Genomic DNA, 14,050 nt, shown 5'->3' on the forward strand with positions numbered 1-14,050 from the left:
TTTAAGTAATCTCTATACCCAGCATGGAGCTTGAACTCGTGACCCTGAGATCAAGTATCACAGGCTCGCTCCTCTGACTGAGCCAGTCAGGGGCTCCCAATTTTTCTTTCTTTCTTTTTTCTTTTCTTTTCTTTCTTTCTTTTTTCTTTAAAATTTCACATAGGGAATGCCTGTGTGGCTCAGCAGTCTAGTGCCTGCCTTTGGCCCAGGGCGTGATCCTGGAGTCCCAGGATCAAGTCCCATATCAGGCTCCTTGCATGGAGCCTGCTTCTCCCTCTGCCTGTGTCTCTGCCTCTCTCTGTCTCTCTGTCTCTCATGAACAAATAAATAAAATCTTAAAAAAAAAATTTAAAAAAAATTCACATAGTAAAGTCTTCCGGGGTGGGATCCAATTCTATTCAGTTAGCTTTAGAGAGCACACAGAACATACTGTGTTCAAGATCATTTACTAAATCCTGTTTCTTTGCCTAAACCCTCCTATTCCCTTCAATTAGTTAACTATCTTTTCCTCTGCTTTACTGTCAAACCTCTGTAAAGGTCAACATCCTAATTCAAGCCTCTATCCTATCATAGCTGGACTAATTAATGCCTGTGGTCTTTCCTTGTTTACCACTCCATCTTTCCTATGTATTTTCATTTCACTGAACAAGTATTTATTGAGAATTCACTATTGCCAACCTCACTTTATCTTTATTTTTAAGTTTTTATTTCTTTATTTGAGAGAGAGGGATTGGGGGAGGGGAGAAGAGAGAGAGGAACAAGCAGACTCCTTGCTGAGCATGGAGCCATCACAGGGCCCCATCTCCCGACCCTGAGATCATGACCTAAGTCAAAACCAAGAGTTGGATGCTTAACTGACAGCTACCCAGGCACCCCTTCCCCTACTTTATCTTTAGATACACCCAAATGCCATCCCTATCATTTATCTTCCTAAAGCATTGCTTTGTAAATGTCAATGCACTTGGAAAAACATTTAATGTCTATTCATTAAAGTCAGAAGTTTTTTTTTTTTTTTTAAGATTTTATTTATTTATTTATTTACAAAAGACAGAGAGGCAGACACAGGCAGAGGGAGAAGCAGGCTCCCTGCAAGGCCTCATGCAGGGAGCCCGATGTGGGACTCGATCCCAGGTCCCCAGGATCATGCCCTGGGCTGAAGGCAGACGCTAAACTGCTGAACCACCTGGAATGCCTAAAGTCAAAACTTCTTAACCTGAACTCCATGGCCCTTATTCTTCTTTAACTTCATCTCCTAGTACGTTATTCTGTTTCACCTCCCCAAAGTGGTCTGTCCCTTCTTTCTTAAAGAATCCACTTATATTACTATTACCAAGACCTATACCTTTCCTTAGTTTTGTCCTACCTAGAGTACCATTCCACATCCCTTTTGTTTAGCTAATACCTTGATTTATTCTACAGGCATTTGTTGAGTATTTACTAAGTGCTCAACTACCTTACCTTCAAGATAAAGCTAATTTCCCATTTTTTCCAGTAGTGCTTCCCTTTTTAAAATTTCTCTAGTTCCAAGTGCCATTTACTTAGCACAAAACAGTGTTGTAGAAAGAGCTTTATTCTGCCCAGGGAAACTGCAATCTAGCTTTTAATACAGATTTGTTGTGTAAAATTAGCAAAACACGCTCTGTCTCTGTTTCCTGGCTAAGCCAACTTTCAGCTCTAACATCCTAGGCTAGGGGTCAGGAAACAACAGCCCTGGCCAAATCTGACCTAATGCTTTTTTTATTTGAAAGATTTTATTTATGAGGGACGGGGAGAGAGAGAGAGAGAGAGAGAGCCCAAGTGGGGGGAGGGAGAGAGGGAGTGATAGAGGGGATCTCAAGCCTACTCCCTCTGAGCATCCTTTGCAGGGCTCTATCTCAAAATCCTGAGATCAGGACCTGAGCAAAATCAAGAGTCAGCTGCTTAACTGACTGGTCCACCCAGGAACCCGTATTTTTATTTTTAAATAGCTTTAAAAAGGTGCTAAGAACATTTTGTGACACAGGAAAATTATGTGAAGTTCACATCTGTATCCATAAGGTTTTATATGCACAGGGTCACGCTCACTTACCTCCGACAAGGCAAGAGAGACGGGATGGCCCACCTAGCTCCCAAGTTTTACCACTTGCCCCCTTACAGGAAAAGCTTGCTAACAGCCAGCTTGCTCTTCTGGCCAGATTGCTGTACCTCTGCTGGTCATCGTCCTGGCTCCCTCGTTGCACTGCGACCTTCTGGGTGGTGAGCTCTTGCCTGACCCTGTGAGCGGGGTGCCTGGTTCACGGTGACCTTCTGAGACGCCTGCCGCTTCAAGGACCCTCCTTTGCTAGGGAGGTACGGCAGCGACGATTTAAGAGACACCTGAGGGACGCCCGGGTGGCTCAGCAGTTTGGCACCTGCCTTAGGTGTCCAGGGCCTGATCCTGGAGACCTGGGATCGAGTCCTACATCGGGCTCCCGGCTTGGAGCCTGCTTCTCCCTCTGCCTGTGTCTCTGCCTCTCTCTCTCTGTGGGTCCCTCATGAATAAATAAACAAAATCTTAAAAAAAAAAAAAAAGCCATCTGAGTTTAAATACCTGCGGCTCGACCCCCCCCTCTGTGTTTCCTGCTCCGTGAAATGGAGACGCAAGGGGGGCTGGTAGCGAGGCCCGAACGAGAGAAGATGCGGGCAGCACTCCGCGGGGCGTAGTTACGGATCTTTCCCTGCCCCGGAGCGTGTCTGGAAGAGCAGCACCGCACTCACGCGCTGCGCTGGAACAAGGCCACGGCCGCGGGGGCTCGGCGAGGTCGGCGCTAGGACCCGGAGGCGGCTCGCGCCAGGAGCGGGCGCGGCTGTCAATCAGGCGGCCGTGGGGCGGGGTGGGGCGGTGCTTCCGCCTGCGCGTGGTCGCGCCGGCCCCGCTTGCCGGCGCCCGGGACAGTGGGGAAGCCGCGCCCGCAGCCGCCGGCCGCGCGGCCGGACGAGGGGGCGATGGAGCTGGAGCCCGAGCTGCTGCTGCAGGAGGCCCGGGAGAGCGTGGAGGCGGCGCAGAGCTACCGGCGGGAGCTGGGCCAGAGGCTGCAGGGGCTGCGGGAGGCGCGGAGGCAGGTCGGAGGGCCGCGCCCGGCGGCGGGGCGGAGGGCTAGGAGGGCTCCGAGGGGCCGGGGTGCCGGTGCCCTCCCAAGGCCCGGGGACCCAGCGGGCGGGGAGGGGGAGGAGTCTCAAGGGGAAGAGACAAGTTTGGGGGCTCCAGGGAGAGGGTGAGGGGCGCCCCCTGAACTGCGCGGGCCGGCGGTGGGGCTGGGGTGGAGGTGGGGAGAGCGAGGGAGCAAACACCCAGGGCGTCACCCGGGGCGCTGAGGACTGGGGGGAGTCGGAGGAGGTGGGGGTTCTTGGGGAAAACCTGCCCTGCGGGCGCAGGAGGCCTTAGAGGGCCTGCACGGGGTATTGTAAGGGGAGGACTAGAGGCAGACGCAGGGGAATTGAGAAGCAGCAGAGTTAACACCAAATGAATGGGATTAATGCTTGAAAGTAGTACTTCATGGTCTCATGTAATCTTGAGTGCGTTAAAAAAAAAAGACATTTAACCCTATTCTAGATGTTTTAGAATTTGAAGTTGGAGCTGTGTCGGAAGGGCAAAAGAAGGACATTGAAATACTCTTGAGCACACATTTGAGAATACAAAAGTGTAGGGAAATGGAAAAACAGATTTAAGGAAAGGAGTGCTATAAAGTTATAAAGCTAACTATACTTTCAAGTGACAGCATTATCTGTTCTATGGGGACATGGTTATCAAAGGTAAAGGAACACCCCGGAACATATACAGAGGAAAGATAGAACCCACTGCCGATGTGCAGTAAGACAGATAATCCTCAAGCAACTATTAATACAGGGGCTTCATAGAGTCTCTTTGAGTAGGGTTCCACCTGAGTTTGAGCATGAATCCATGCATCATTTGAGTGAATGGGATTTTTCTATATATCACAACCTTTTTTTTTTTTTTTTTTTTTTAGATTTTCTCTTTATAATCTCTACATCCCATGTAGGGCTGGAACTCCGAACCCGAGATCAAAAATCGCATGTTCTTCCAACTAAGCCAGCCAGGCACCGGCACTTGGTCTATATTGTCATTCTAGTAACTCCCATGCTGCACAGAATCTGAAAATGTACAACTGATAGAATAGTGTGAGAACAGTGCCTTTGGATATTTTCATCATTAAGAATTCTTGGCATGTTCTAGGTTTTTTTTTTTGTTTTTGTTTTGTTTTTGTTTTTGTTTGTTTTTTGTTGTTCTAGGTTTTATGTATTTTGAAAACCTTGTAGAGCTCCTCTAGGCCAGGCACTATTTAGTAGCAAACTGGGAGCAAAATCCAATTCGGTGAATGCTTTTCCTGGCCTTCCAGTGTATTCATCTTGATTTCCATTTGAAAACCTCTGCATTATTCTTTCTGCTGTTTTGAAATAGAGGTTCTAAACTAGGACATTGTTTCAGAAGAGATTAAAGTATCTCTTATTCTATGACTAATGTTTCAGCCAGATAAGAAATCTTGTGTATGAGCAGGACTTTTATTTAACTGCATCTGCAACTAAGAAGCAGTAAAGTTGACACTAAATGAATGAGTTTAGCACCTGGGAGTAGTACTTACTAATTTCTTGTGTAGTTTTGAATTCACTTAATGTAAACACAGGACATACTTTCCTATAAGTTAGTGTAGTTCAGTATGGGTTTTTGTTTTGTTTTTGAGGCCCATTGTCTCAGGCTTGAGACAGAAAACACCAAGAGAACATCCATCACAGTTAGGTCCCCGATGATACTGCCTCCTGACTAGACTAATAGTGTAGTTTTCTTTTGTGAACTGAAATGTGTTTTGTGCCAGTGCCAGTTACAAGGCACGTCTCCTCAAAGCTAATTCTAGTGGATTGTATACGATTGGGTTTGTAGAATAAATCCTTTGTCAACTTGGATTTTAAGGAAGATCTGTGTTACAAAAATGTTATCAAAATAAGCAACCGCTTTTGTGTAGTGGTTAGGATATTTTTAGGGTTCTAGTCATTTGCAGAATAGCTACATAAAATTTGACTCTATAGTCAGAGACTGCATGGGGGAAGGATGAGCAGAAAGGAGAGATGCTCCCCTTTGTGTATATTTTTTATTTGCTGATTTTATTTCCTTTTGGCATGTGATTTTTTTATTCATACATAATTTACATACCATAAAATTCATGCCTTAAAATGTGCAATTCAGCATTTTTTAGTATATTTACAAAATTGTGCAACCTTCACTACTAATTACAGAACGTTTTTCATCACCCCAAAAAGAAATCCCGTACGCATTAGCCGTCACTCCCTCTGCCCCTGACAACCACTAAATGACTTTCACTCTTTGGATTTGCCTAAATTCTGAACCTTTTTTTATACATGGAGTCATACAATATGTGGCTCCCTTGAGACTGGCTTCTTTGACTTAGCATCTTTTCAAGGTTCATCCATGTGGTGACATGTATCAGTACTTCAGTCCTTTTTATGGTTGAATAATATTTGTTGCATGGATAAACCACATTTTATTTATACATTCATCAATTGATAACCAATTGGATTACTTTCACTTTCTGGCTATTTTGAATAGTGTTGCTGGGAACATTCATGTACAAGTTTTTATGTGGCTATGTTGTCAGTTCTTTTGGTATATATACTTAGGATTTGCTGGGTTGTATGGTAACTCATTGTTTAACCCTTTTGAGCACTCAGCATACTTCTTGTCTTTGCTTTTGTTTCTTACCCTTGAAAAATCTCTCATGAAATTTGTCGCATGTTAAACCATGTCTATGGGAATCTAGAAGGAAGAGGAATAAAAATGTTTTGTGTTATTCTGTCAAAAACAACTGCCAGCGTGTAGCAGTTTCTTCTCTTGTGGTTAAGTTTAGGCCCTGCCCTCTGTCTTTACAAAAAAGGAAGTTCTGCGTAGGAATGCAAGGGTAGTCTATAACTCCTACTGTGTAAATAAGTTAAAGGCTAGAGAGATACATTCATTGTCTTCAGGAAATCAGATAATGTTTACAGCCAGTCTGGCCTAAATGGTGTTGAAATAATTAAGAATAGTTCTCTATAGTTCCTGGGAATCCTTGGTATTAAGATGTAAATACCAAGGAAATTAACACCCTCCTTAAATACTCATTTGTTTATTCATCCAATAAATGTTTACTGGATGGGTCAGAGATACTTCTAGGTCTTAGAAATACCATGGTGAGGGAAATAGACCAGTGCTTTCATGGATTTACTCTTCCCTTTGTTTGTGGGTCATTGGCTACTACTACTCCTAAAAACAAAACAGATAGGAAAAACCTAAATTCTTGTGTATTCATTTTTAGATTTCACTTCCATTGTGTTTTCATTACTTGTTTATTTTTACAGGGTTGGCTTTCCTGCTCTTTTTAAGTAGAGATAGCTGATAAAGATGTCACATAGTGATGTCAACTGGCCAGTCAGACTTGCCTCACTGAGTGACATTACCTTGATGACATTGCCATTGCCTGGGGCCTAATCCTTAAACTTTGCAGATCCAGAAACTCCATTTTGTACATTATCAAAGGGGGATTAGTTTGAGGTACTGGAGGTGCCTAAAGTGAGAAATACCAATGTTCTAGTCTGTGTACAGTTATAATTCACACCAGAAAATGAATGTGTTGGCCTTCATGTGCCTTTTAGAGTGAATCAGTGTCTCTTGGGGGCATTGATGAGAGCAAGCAAGTCTCCTCTCTTTCAGAGTAAAGGGCCAGATCCTGTTACCTAATTAAGATACTATTTGGTGAGGAGCCTCCCTCGATCTGGCCAGTGGTGTCCTTTTGATCCTTGCTACCACAAATGTGGTCTGTGACCTGAGAGCTTGTGAAGAATGTAAGAATCAGGCCAGACCTACTAAATCATAATCTATACTTGAATAAGATTGTCAAGTGTGATACGTATGCACATTAAAAATTGAGGCACACTGCCTTAGTGTATACCATTACCATTTTGTCAGCTCTACTGATTTCTATAGTTTAACCATAAATGTATTATCAAAAATTGCTGTCGTTTATCTTCAAGATTAAAACATTGAGAGCCTGGTTCAGTTGATAGAGCATGCAATCTTGATGTTGCAGTTGTGAGTTTAAGCCCAGGGTTAGGCCCGAGCCTCCTTTAAACAAAAACAGGGGCAGCCCGGGTGGCTCAGGGTGGCTCAGTGGTTTAGCGCCGCCTTTAGCCCAGGGCCTGATCCTGGGGAGTCCCATGTCGAGCTCCCTGTGTGGAGCCTGCTTCTCCCTCTGCCTGTGTCTCTGTCTCTCTCTCTCTCTCTGTGTCTCTCATGAATAAATAAAAAAAAATCTCAAAAAAAAAAAAAAACAAAATAGTTTGAAATATGTTTGTTAGATAATTATATGATACACAAATGACTAATTGATAATCTCAAGCTAGTGCTTATCCTAGCATATCATAACATCTGTAATGTGACCATTTGTCTATATAGTATTTTGTTTTCAATTTTTTAATAGTTGATTTCAGACAATTTTTTGAAGATTTAACTAGCAATCTTGATATTCTTAATATATGATATCATGTATCCTATAGATCATTATTCCCACAGGATTTGAAAACACATATCATACTAGTTAAAGACTGGGACAGATCTAGTAGTCAGTGGGGGGAAAAAGTTATTTCAGAAAGCCAGGCAGGAAGTCTTAGTAGCTCAGCAAAGAAAAAAGAGCTATTATTGCTTCTCTTATCTCCCACTTCCCCTTCTGTTACCCATTTTCAAAACAGTTCAAAAATCTGTCTGAAAATGATGCTACTGCAGTAGTACTTATTGTAGTGTCCTAAGAAAAGGTTAAATCTAGAGCTGGGGAAAAACCAAGAACAGATTAAATAATTTTAAAATAACCTATAATTCTACTACTTACTGACAACCACTGTTAACATTTGGTGTATCCTTCCAGACATATTATTTTGCAAAACTGAGGGACTACTATATATGCAACGTCATAACCATATTTTTTCTTTTGTTTAATATTATATGGAGTATTTAGTAACTTACAGAGCATTTGTTGGTGGTAAGCTGAGATATATTGATTTAGGTATGCCGAAATACTGGAAGCAATGCTCTAGAAACAAAACTAAATAATCAATAGCCAAGACAAGGGGAAGAAAAAGCTGCACATAATATTTGTGTGCAGAGGACCACATGTTTACATTGGCTCTACAATAATCTTTTCTCAAGTCTTTTAACAAATGTCTTTAAACATGGAGCTCTGAAAACTGCCTGTTGAGTCCAAAACTCACTTGAAATATAAAGGATATAGATGAGAATTAAAACATGCATTCTGAATCAGTAATACGAAAATCAGTGACGTGTGGTTTTTTTTTTGTTTTGTTTTGTTTTTAGATTTTATTTATTTATTCATGAGAGACACACAGAGAGAGGCAGAGACACAGGCAGAGGGAGAAGCAGGCTCCATGCAGGGAGCCCGATGTGGGACTCCAACCTTGGGTCTCCAGGATCACTCCCTGGGCCGAAGGCGGCACCAAACCGCTGAGCCACGGGGCTGCCCAAAATCAGTGATGTTAATTAAAAAGTGTGTGGATGTCACAGAGGTACCAGGTTTTCTCTGTGTAGATATTTTTTTCAATGTAATTATAGTATACATATAATTTTGATAGAGAAAAACTATTATTACTATAAATCTGGTGAATCATATGACTAATTTATGATCTAAAACATCAAACAAACCACTTATGTTTGCAATTATTTTACTTTGTTAGCATTTGCTCCTATTAGCCATGAGACCTTGAGTAACTTCTCTTTTTTGATCCTCTCTTGCCTTATCTATACGGTAAAGGTAAGGATAGTATCTGCTTTGCTTGCCTAATGTGAGAATTAAGATGAGAAATGTGGGGCACCTGGGTGACTCAGTCGATTGTGTCTGCCTTCCTCTCAGGTCATGATCCTGGAGTCTTGGGGTCAAGCTGAGTTAGGCCCTGCTCAGTGGGAAGTTTGCTTCTCCTCTTCCTCTGCCCCTCCCCCCACTTGTGTTTTCTCTTTCAAATAAATACAATCTTCAAAAAAGAAAAATAATAGGATGAGAAATGTATTCAAAATGCTTAGTACCATGCCTGACATACAAAGCACTTAATAAATATTAGCCATAATAATATTAATTATATATAATTAGTATAATATATAATTATATATTATTGTATTATAATAAAACCAATAATTATTACTGTTATTCAGGATGACATCTCCTACTTCTCCAAATGGTAACTTATTCTTTAAATTTTTCCTACTGTCTTTCCCAGAAGAATGTGCTTTTTAAGCTCAGATGGCAGTTTGTGGCTATGCCACTTATGTAAGAACTTAATACATTTTATTGTAGTTACGTTTGCAGGCAACTATCTCTTCTACCAGAATGACAGTTTTTTGAGGTTAGGCCCAAGCTTTCTTCATCTTTATAACCCCAGCTACTGGCATATACTAGACCTCAGTAAATATAGAATAAGTGCCCTTATGAATGTTGTGGGTGTAATTTTGTAGGCATTCTTTTTAGATTGTTTGTGGTCTTGATTATATGCACCCTATTCGTTAATGCAGATAATCAAGAATTAAACTTTCGTTTTATCATATGGTTTGATTATTTGTTGCCACATAATAAACTGTACCAAAGCATTATGACTAAAAAGCACTCTTATTTGCTTACTATTCTGGGCCTTGACTGGGTCTTGGTGAAGCAGTTCTGATTTTGCTTGCAACACTCATGTAATTGCAATCAGATGGCAGCTAAGGCTGGAATGTTCAAGAAAGAATGTTCACTTACCTGTTTGGAGACTTAGTGACAGCTGAACTCAGTTGTAATGCTGGCATGGCGGGGCCTGGATGCCAGTTTCCCTCCCATCCTCACACCCTTCCCATTCATCTCCCACTTCCACTCTCCAGAAAGGTAGCCAGACATCTTACGTGGTGGGCCAGGACCCTCAAAAGTGTAAGTTAAAAAGTGTTAAATGTTTACACTTTTTTACACTTTTTACAGAAGTGTAAAAGCAGTACTTGCTAGGTTTTCTGAAGGCTGAGACCCAGAACTGCCACAGCATCTGTTCCACTTAGCAACTATGCACTTGTGCTTGCAAGTGCTCATCACAGCCCAACTATATTCTTGGGAGAGGACTGCACAATGATAGAGTATCAGGACATGTGGTTTGTGGTTCACTGGGGACCACTAATGTATCAGACTACCAAATCATATAATAAAGATTTCTTTCTGAATGTCTTCAAATGGGCATTATTAAAAAAAAAAAAAGTCTAACCGTAAGAAAGGCAAGAAGGAAATGTAGCAGCACTTATAGTTTCATAAATGAGTCATACAATTCAAATTCTCTGTTACTTTACTAGCTTTCTGATGTGGGCATGTTTATCTCTCTCTCCAGTATGTTACTCATCTACAGATGCTTTCTTCATAGGGTTGTGGTAGCATTTAAATGAGACCACGGGTGTAAATAGCTGGCACATAGTAGGTGTTTGGTAGATGATAGCTATTGCTATATTTTTATTGCCATCATCATCATCATCATCATCATCTTCAGTGACCAACGTCCTGGTGTCAGTGTGAAGACAAGTAGCTAATGCAGTACATTTCACACAAACTGAGAAGAAACATTTTAGTTAGGTTTTTCTATTTCAGTTGACTACTTTGTATATTTACTTTGTCTTTTATTTTTTATCATTGTGTTCTCGTTAGCGTTTAAAGCCAGTGTCTAGGGGCTGGGTGGCTCAGTGGTTGAGTGTCTGTCTTCAACTCAGGTCGTGATCCTGGGGTCCTGAAATGGAGTCCCACATCAGGCTCCCCACAGGGAGCCTGCTTCTCCCTCTGTGTCTCGAATGAATGAATGAACGAACGAACGAGCCAGTGTCTAGGGGTGCCTGGGTAACTCCAGTTGGTTAAGCGTCTGCCTTCTGCTCAGATCATGATCTTGGAGTCCTATTTTGAGCCCTGTGTTGGGCTTTCTGCTCAGTGGGGAGCTACTCTCTCTCCTGCTGCTGCTCCCCCTGCTTGTGCTTGCTCACTCTCTCTGTCAAATAAATAAATAAAATATTTAAAAAAATAGTTTTAGTTTCTTATTACCAATTGGGAAAATCAATTCTTTTTTATTTTTTATTTTTTTAAATTTATTTATGATAGTCACACAGAGAGAGCGAGAGAGGCAGAGACACAGGCAGAGGGAGAAGCAGGCTCCATGCACCGGGAGCCCGATGTGGGACTCGATCCCGGGTCTCCAGGATCGCGCCCTGGGCCAAAGGCAGGCGCCAAACCGCTACGCCACCCAGGGATCCTGGGAAAATCAATTCTTAAACTTGGAGGATAAAAATTATTTTCTTCTATAAAGTTAAAAAATGCATGTTTTACAGGAGATAGAGGAGAGTCTGGTTAATTTCCTAAAATTTGCTATTATATTGTATTGATAGAGGAACTGTGTCTAGCCACTGAAGACTACAGATGTTTTAAGTCAAATTCTACATAGGTTTTATGACTTTTTTAGTAGCTAAACTCTTTATGACTTTTTTAGTAGCTACTCTTTTTAGTAGCTAACTCTGGAGGACAATGTCAGGCACTGTTGTCTTGAAAGGCTATGAAGTATATGTTTACTAGGCTTTTTTTTGTAAGCCTTAGTATTGATGTGTAAAACTTGCTTACTTTTTGACATTTTATGAACTCACCCTCCTTTTACAACTTTTAAAATACAGTTGCTTAGGGATTAGATTAAACTGCAGTAGAGGTAAGGTCTTTTTTTTTTTTTTTAAGATTTATTTATTTGAGAGAACCAGAGCGAGAGCACAAGTGAGGGCAGTGGGGAGGGGCAGAGGGGGAGAGAGAAAGAGAGAGAGAGAGTCCCAGGTGACTGCACTGAGTGCAGAGCCTGATGCAAGGCTCAACCTCACAATGCTGAGGTAATGACTTGAGTTGAAATAAGAGTCAGAAGCCCAACTGACTGTGCCACTGAGGTGCCCCAGTAAGTACACTACAGTAGAGGTTTTAGTGGAAAACTGGTTTGAATATTATTCATCAGCATAAGCAGTGTATATGACATTTTCCTTTTTGAGACCTTGAGTTGTATATCATTTGTATTCTACATAAATCTACTTTGTTACTAATGATCACAGTTGTTTTGCCCTAGATTGGCTAGGTAGCATTAGGGCTGTGCAGTTGTCTACTGCAGGATTCTTTTTTTTTTTTTTTAAGATTTTATGTATTTATTCATGAGAAACAGAGAGAGAGAGGCAGAGACACAGGCAGAGGGAGAAGCAGGCTCCTTGCAGGGAGCCCGACATGGGACTGGATCCGAAGTCTCCAGGATCAGGCCCTGGACTGAAGGCGTCGCTAAACCGCTGAGCCACCTGGGCTGCCCAACTGCAGGATTCTTGATGCAAGGATAAGAAATATAAGTTATAGCAGGAAGTGTTTGCAGTCAGTACATAACTGATAGGTTTGCCCGGGAACTCCTGAAAATGGGAAAAGTGGAATCAGACTGTTTCTGGTACTGTGAAGCCTTGAGAAAGTTATTTGACTTCTTCAAGTTTCACCCTCTTCAATGTAGACAGTAGAGACCCACCTCCTTCAATGACCCACTGGAGTCATTGTAAAGTTAGTGAGCTGACAGTGAACACATAGACCATGGTACCACATCAAATAAGAAGAAACCACTCAGCATTGAGTGGTCCGCATGATTTAGTTTCATAAAGCCAAGCAAATGAAACAGCAGCGGTTGGTATTCAGTGAACAAAAGGGACTACGTTTACACTGGAAGTGTAGGAGGTGGATTTGGAAATGGAGTCTCCCCTCCACTGGCCCTCTCACTGCTTTATGTTCACATACTTCCTTTTTTTTTTTTTCCCTGAGGTTCTGAAACAAAAACAAAACATAGCTGATCTCTGAAACTGTTGAAGGAGCTTTTGAATTCTTTCTAAAGAGGAAACTGACTTTACCTAACCAATGCACTTCCTGTGTGTGCCGTATCCGTTAGAGTGAGACACGACCTCATTGGTATACTTCTCAACTGCAGAATTTCCTCTTGGTGGTGGGAGTGTGAACTGTATTACAGTGCTTTGACATGTTGTCTTCATTTATTTTGGTATCTGTAAGGTCTATCATAATTTACCTGGGGGTCTTGTTTAAAATGTAGGTTCTGGGTGCCTGAGTGGCTCAGTCGGTTAAGCATCTGCCTTCAGGTATGGTCATGATCCCAGGGTCCTGGGATTGAGCCCCACATTGGGCTCCCTGCTCAGCGGGGAGCCCGTTTCTCTCTCTCCCTCTGTAGCTCCCCTTCCTTGTGCTCTCTTGCTCTGTCACATACTTACATAAATATCTTTAAAAAAATAAATAATATGTAGGTTCTGATTCAGTAGTCCTGGGTGAACCTAACAATCTGCATTTCTGTTTTAAGATTTTATTTATTTATTCATGAGATACACACACACACACACACACACAGAGAGGCAGAGACACAGGCAGAGGGAGAAGCAGGCTCTGCAAGGAGCCCGATGTGGACTGGATCCCGGGACTCCACGATTACGCCTTGGGCCAAAAGCAGGCGCCAAACCCCTAAGCCACTCAGGGATCCCCACAATCTGCATTTCTTTTTTAAAGATTTTATTTATTTACTCATAGAAATGCAGAGAGAGAGGCAGAGACACAGGCAGAGGGAGAAGCAGGCTCCATGCAGAGAGCCTGACGTGGGACTCGATCCTGGATCTCCAGGATCACACCCCGGGCTGCAGGCGGCACTAAACCGCTGAGCCACCAGGGCTGCCCTGCATTTCTAACAATATTCTGGGTGATGTATCAAAATCATAAGGCATTCTCTCCCTGTTTTTTTTTTTTTTTTTTTTTTTTTTTTATTTATGATAGTCACACAGAGAGGGAGAGAGAGGCAGAGACACAGGCAGAGGGAGAAGCAGGCTCCATGCACCGGGAGCCCGATGTGGGATTCGATCCCGGGTCTCCAGGATCGCGCCCTGGGCCAAAGGTAGGCGCCAAACCGCTGCGCCACCCAGGGA

General features: G+C 42.3%; 1 protein-coding gene across 1 annotated transcript in view; it reads left to right on the forward strand.

The window, feature by feature from the left end:
* The first annotated feature begins 2,871 nt into the window (after positions 1–2,871).
* Positions 2,872–14,050, forward strand: part of CRLF3 (cytokine receptor like factor 3) — a 44,317-nt gene continuing 33,138 nt past the window's right edge. The window contains exon 1 of the mRNA XM_055337950.1: positions 2,872–3,081. Coding sequence (XP_055193925.1) covers positions 2,965–3,081 — 117 coding nt within the window. The 5' untranslated portion in view covers positions 2,872–2,964. The remainder of the gene's footprint in view (positions 3,082–14,050) is intronic.

This window comes from Nyctereutes procyonoides, unplaced genomic scaffold (genome assembly GCF_905146905.1).
Source record: "Nyctereutes procyonoides isolate TBG_1078 unplaced genomic scaffold, NYPRO_anot_genome, whole genome shotgun sequence".
NCBI classification, from domain to species: domain Eukaryota; kingdom Metazoa; phylum Chordata; class Mammalia; order Carnivora; family Canidae; genus Nyctereutes; species Nyctereutes procyonoides.